The sequence below is a fragment of the Rhinopithecus bieti genome, unplaced genomic scaffold (assembly GCF_001698545.2).
Source record: "Rhinopithecus bieti isolate Rb0 unplaced genomic scaffold, ASM169854v2 scaffold_33066, whole genome shotgun sequence".
NCBI classification, from domain to species: Eukaryota; Metazoa; Chordata; class Mammalia; order Primates; family Cercopithecidae; genus Rhinopithecus; species Rhinopithecus bieti.
Genome location: NW_016814098.1, coordinates 1,530,339 through 1,535,715, shown reverse-complemented (window position 1 = coordinate 1,535,715; position 5,377 = coordinate 1,530,339). Strand labels below are relative to the sequence as shown.

General features: G+C 44.5%; 1 protein-coding gene across 1 annotated transcript in view; it reads left to right on the top strand.

Moving 5' to 3' along the window:
- The first annotated feature begins 842 nt into the window (after positions 1-842).
- The window catches only part of RGS10 (regulator of G protein signaling 10), a 36,366-nt gene continuing 31,831 nt past the window's right edge, over positions 843-5,377 (top strand). The window contains 1 exon segment of the mRNA XM_017849784.1: positions 843-921. Coding sequence (XP_017705273.1) covers positions 915-921 — 7 coding nt within the window. The 5' untranslated portion in view covers positions 843-914.

Genomic DNA, 5,377 nt, shown 5'->3' with positions numbered 1-5,377 from the left:
TTTTTGAGACGGAGTTTCACTCTCGTTGCCCAGGCTGGAGTGCAATGGCATGATCTCGGCTCACTGCAACTTCTACCTCCTGGGTTCAAGCCATTCTCTTGCCTGAGCCTCCTGAATAACTGGGATTACAGGCATGCACCACCACGCCGCCTAATTTTGTATTTTTAGGTTTCTCCACACTGGTCAGGCTGGTCTCAAACTCCTGACCTCAGGTGATCTGCCCCCCTCGGCCTCCCAAAGTGCTGAGTTTACAGGCGTGAGCCACCACGCCCGGCCTCAACTATTTTTAATAGCTATCCGTCCTCCTTTCTGTGCCCTCTACCCTTAGCCTGGTGCCCGACTTTGCTCATTCCTTAGCAAATATTTTTCACTATAAAATATATACTTGAGTACCAGACATCATGCTGACCCTGAGGAAGACGCAGCCCTTGCTTTCAAGAAATGCACCATCCACCTGACTGACCTTGGAGGAAAAAGTCATTTACTTTGCCTCCAGGGAGGGTGCAGGACAGATTGAGCAGAGTAGGAGAGTGAGGGCAGCTTTACGCAGAAATGTCAGGCCCCAGAGGACACACAGGGGCTTCTGGAAGTGGAGAAAATTGATGACAGGGTCTTTGTTTTCAGGCTAGGGCTGCGGGGCCATTTTCATTTTTCTGGCCTTTGCCTAGAAAGTGGAGAGTCTAGGGAGACTACAAATAACAGTTTGGCGTTCTTATTTCCTTCCCTCTGGTAGAAACTGGAAACCAGTGGCCATCTGTTGTTTAGTCCACTTAAAAGAGGATGTTGAGGCTTGTTTTTTCTTCGGACCCAAGGGTGCTGGGAGCCCTCCAGTCTCTGCCTTTCTCACACAAGGCGTCTCTTGGAAGGCAGTGGATTGTTGGTCTGCGTGGAACTTCTCAGGTGGACCCCAGAGCATGGAACGTAAGGAATGGCCCCTACCCCTTTCCATGTCGGCAGTCGCCTTGGCCCTGGGTAGGGCAGGGGCTGGGAAGAATGTGCTGTGAGGACACAGAGGTGCACAGGTGACTTTGGAAGGGCCAGAAGGAACACTTGGCTTTCTGTGAGGCCAGTGCCCTCGTGTGAAAATGCCACGATGACCTTTCTGAGTGGAGACAACCCTCTTTCATCTGCTTTCCTTCTCCTGACTTGGATGCTGGCTATTACTATGATTATTGAAAAACTTTTTTCACTTTTGATGTTATTTCCTGCTAACTGTGGTTCAATCAAATCTCCCCAGCAGGGGAATTGCATGCAGGCGGGGTAGTTATTCTCAGCAGCTAGATACTGCAGCCGATAAACACTTAAGTAATATTTAGAGACGATGCTTCCATGACCCAGTTTCTCTGGAGCCTTACACAGATCACCAGTTGTAACAAAATGACTCTCTGATTCTAAATTGGGAGGACTTTTTAAAAAATGTAATACACTTGATGTGGCACAGGTGACAAGAGGTTTTAAATAAGTTTTGTGGGGTGTGTACTTTCTTTGAAACTTCTTTACACAGTAGAGTAGTTTAAAGGTGCACGCCTGTGCATGTGAGTTGTACCAAACCACTTTGGAATTTAGGGTTAATATCTCTGCCTTTTCCTGGACTTGAATGTTTAATAGCCTGTGAGTTTGAGGGAGTTCTTAGGACAACCTTCTGAGGATGTAAGTTGACTCTGCTGTTGAGGAAACTGGATAGTGAGATATTACTAAAATATTATTTGACTTGGAGAAATTGTCTATGCAGGATAATTACACAGACCTTCCTGCAGATTAACGGCAGAAATCCATGCTGTGAGCATTCATCTCTGATGAGTGTTACAGATGCCTTTTGAGTATGGATTTCCAAGGAATTAATGTCTGGAGAAGGTCTCTGTTAGATATGACATCATAGCATCTATAAATAATGCATCATAAAATAAGCTCCAAGCAACCAGCCCCAGCCATCTGCACTGTGATGCTTCACCCATCCTTGAAATAATGGCTTTTACTGACGCCAGAAGCCACATAGGACAGCATAAGCATAAATGGAAAACGGATATACATTGTGTTTGTGTGCTAGATGATTCCACCTGGTCTTATGTGACTTTTTTTTTTTTTCCTGCATGGATTGGACTCTTACCCAGTTTTCTGTTTTTTCCCCAAAGTGTGATTGTTCTTGGTCTCTTAAAGGCTGTTGTGTTCTGGTCTCTGAGTACAAAGATCAGCAGATATAAAAACTAAAAATGGCAGTAGAGCCTTTGGTAAAGAGCATGTACTCTGGAGCAGGAGCACCTGGGTTTGGGCCGTGATTTCCCATTTTCTAGCTGGGACCCTTGTGAGTTACTGTGCTTCAGTTTCTTCATCTGCAAAGTGGAAATAATACTAACCACATCAGTAGGTTATTGTGAGAACTGAATTATTTAATTCAGGTAAAAGCCTGGAACAGTACCCAGCAAGTTGTAAATCATTTGCAAGTTTTTCTTTTTATTTTTTGAGACAGAGTCTTGCTCTGTCACCAGGCTGGAGTGCAGTGGCATGATCTCGGCTCACTGCAACCTCCGCCTCCCGCATTCATGCAATCCTCCTGCTTCAGCCTCCCGAGTAGCTGGAACTACAGGCGTGCACCACCACACCTGGCTAATTTTTTGTATTTTTAGTATACATGGGGTTTTATCATGTTGGCCAGGATGGTCTCGACCTCTTGACCTCGTGATCCGCCGGGCCTCTTCAAGTGCTGGGATTACAGGCATAAGCCACTGCACCAACCTTTTTTTATTTTTATTTTTGAGACAGTCTCGCTCTGTCATCTAGGCTGGAGTGTAGTGGCACAATCTCGGCTCACTGCAACCTCTGCCTCCTGGGTTCAAGCGATTCTTCTGCCTCAGCCTCCCAAGTAGCTGGGACTATAGGCACCCACCACCACACCCGGCTAATTTTATATTTTTAGTAGAGACGGGGTTTCACCGTGTTAGCCAGGCTGGTCTTGAACTCCTGACCTCATGATCCGCCCACCTCAGCCTCCCAAAGTGCTGGGATTACAGGCATGAGCCACGGCGCCTAGCCTTTTTTTTTTTTTTTTTTAAAGACAGATTCTTGTTCTGTTGCCCAGGTTGGAGTGCAGTGGTGTAATCTCAGCTCACTGCAACCTCTGCCTTCCAGGTTCAAGTGATTCTCCTGTCTTAGCCTCCTGTGTAGCTGGGGATTACAGGAGTGCACCACCACACCCGGCTAATTTTTGTATTTTTTGTAGAGACATGGTTTTGCCATATTGCCCAGGCTAGTCTTGAATGCCTGGCCTCAAGTGATCCACCCACCTCAGCCTCCCAAAGTGCTGGGATTACAGGTGTGAGCCACCATGCCTGGCCCATTTGAAGTATTAACCATTATTATTAGCTAGTGACAGATTAGTCTGAAAGTAAATTTGCTGAAAATATGCATTTTGCATGCAAAAAATTTGAAGATCTAAAATGATTTAAAGAGCCTAGAAGCTAAGACAACAAAACACCAAAAACTTTTATTCAAAAGTTTTATTCAAAACTTTTATTGCAAAACTGTTTTATAGCTGAACTAAACAATGACAACAAAAATCAAACAGCATGATAAAATTGAAACAAACATATCACAGGCAGGCCTTCCCTAGCTGGAGAGATCGTAAAACTGCTGGAGAACATGCTTGACATTTTTTCCACCTATTCATATCAGTCCTGCTTTCTTGTGTAATCTGTCGGAAACGGAAGCTTTTGTCAATAAAAAGGGATAGAAGAATATTGGAACTTTGTGGATCCAGGTACCAGAAGTTGGGCACCTGGGAAATCTTGGTTTTGCTTTATTCTTAAGTTCAGAAGTAAACCTGTTTTGCTATTGAGAAAGAGTATTTATTTCTTCTAATATTACTAGACTGGTTGTAACATTTATGTATGTATGTATGTATGTATGTATGCATGTATGTATGTATTTACTTACTTTAACCTGCTTCCCCTTCCCCCTTGGTTGTAACATTTTTTTCTTTTTTTTTTTTTTTCCCCTGAGACAGAGTCTCTCTCTGTCACCCAGGCTGGAGTGCAGTGGTGCAATCTCAGCTCACTGCAGCCTCCGCCTCCCGGGTTCAAGCAATTCTCCTGCCTCAGCCTCCTGAGTAGCTAGGATTACCGGCACGTGCCACCACGCCCAGTTAATTTTTGTGTTCCATGTTAGCCAGGCAGGTCTTGAACTCCTGACCTTGTGATCTGTCAGCCTCAGCCTCCCAAAGTGCTGGGATTATAGGCATGAGCCACTGCGCTAGGCCTCTTTTCTTTTTTTTATGATTTTGTTTGTTTGTTTTTTTGTTTTATTGAGACAGCGTCTGGCTCTGTCACCCAGGCTGGAGTGCAGTGACGCATTATCGGCTCACTGTAGTTTCTGCTTCCTGGGCTCGAGTGATCCTTCCACCTCAGCCTCCTGAATAGCTAGGACTACAGGCCCACACCACGATGCCCAGCTAATTTTTTGGGGGTTTTTTGTTTGTTTCTGTTTTGTTTTGTTTGAGACAGAGTCTTGCCTGTCACCCAGGCTGGAGTGCAATGGCACCATCTCGGCTCACTGCAACCTCCACCTCCTGGGTTCAAGCAATTCTCCTGCTTCAGCCTCCCTAGTAGCTGGGATTACAGGTGCGCACCACCACACCGGGCTAATTTTTTGTATCTTTAGTAGAGACAGGGTTTCACCATGTTGGCCAGGCTGGTCTCGAACTCCTGACTTCGTGATCTGCCCACCTCATCCTCCCAAAGTGCTGGTGTGAGTCGCCATGCCTGGCCTAATTTTTGTATCTTTTGTGGAGACTTTTTGTTCAAATGAAAACAGACACATAAACCTAATATACAAAAATGATTAGAGTATGAAATAAAGGGTGGGGGTTGGCGATTGTCTAACAGTGAGGTCAACTCTCTTAACTCTCAGACACTCTGTTGGCTAAATGGTAGTCTACTGTGTGTATTTATTTGCAAGACAGTGTGACAGTGAAAACCCAAACATGGTCTGGTTTATTATGGAAAAGAATGTCCAGAGTTTTGGAATCCTTTCAGACCAAGGTTGAAAACTTATGGCCACAGTGGTTCTGCCATGGCAAGAGAAATTTGCAGCTGCCTAGATTATTCCTGGAACAGTGAACTTGTGTCTCTAGATTTATTTACTTAAGAGAAGATCTGCTGGGGAAATGGAGTAAATTGTCAAACTGTGTTCTCTGGGCAAAGAGCAGAAGAGTAAATTAGTGGAATGTTTGGCAGAATGAACCCTGCTGCAGAAATTTCTTGTAATAATGATCTTTTAATTGGATTTATACTTTGTTGGAAAGAAACTCAGTGTTCAGGAGCTTGCCACTGCGGCATTTACAAAGAGAACAGGGAACTAATTAATTTTTTTTTTTTTTTTTTTT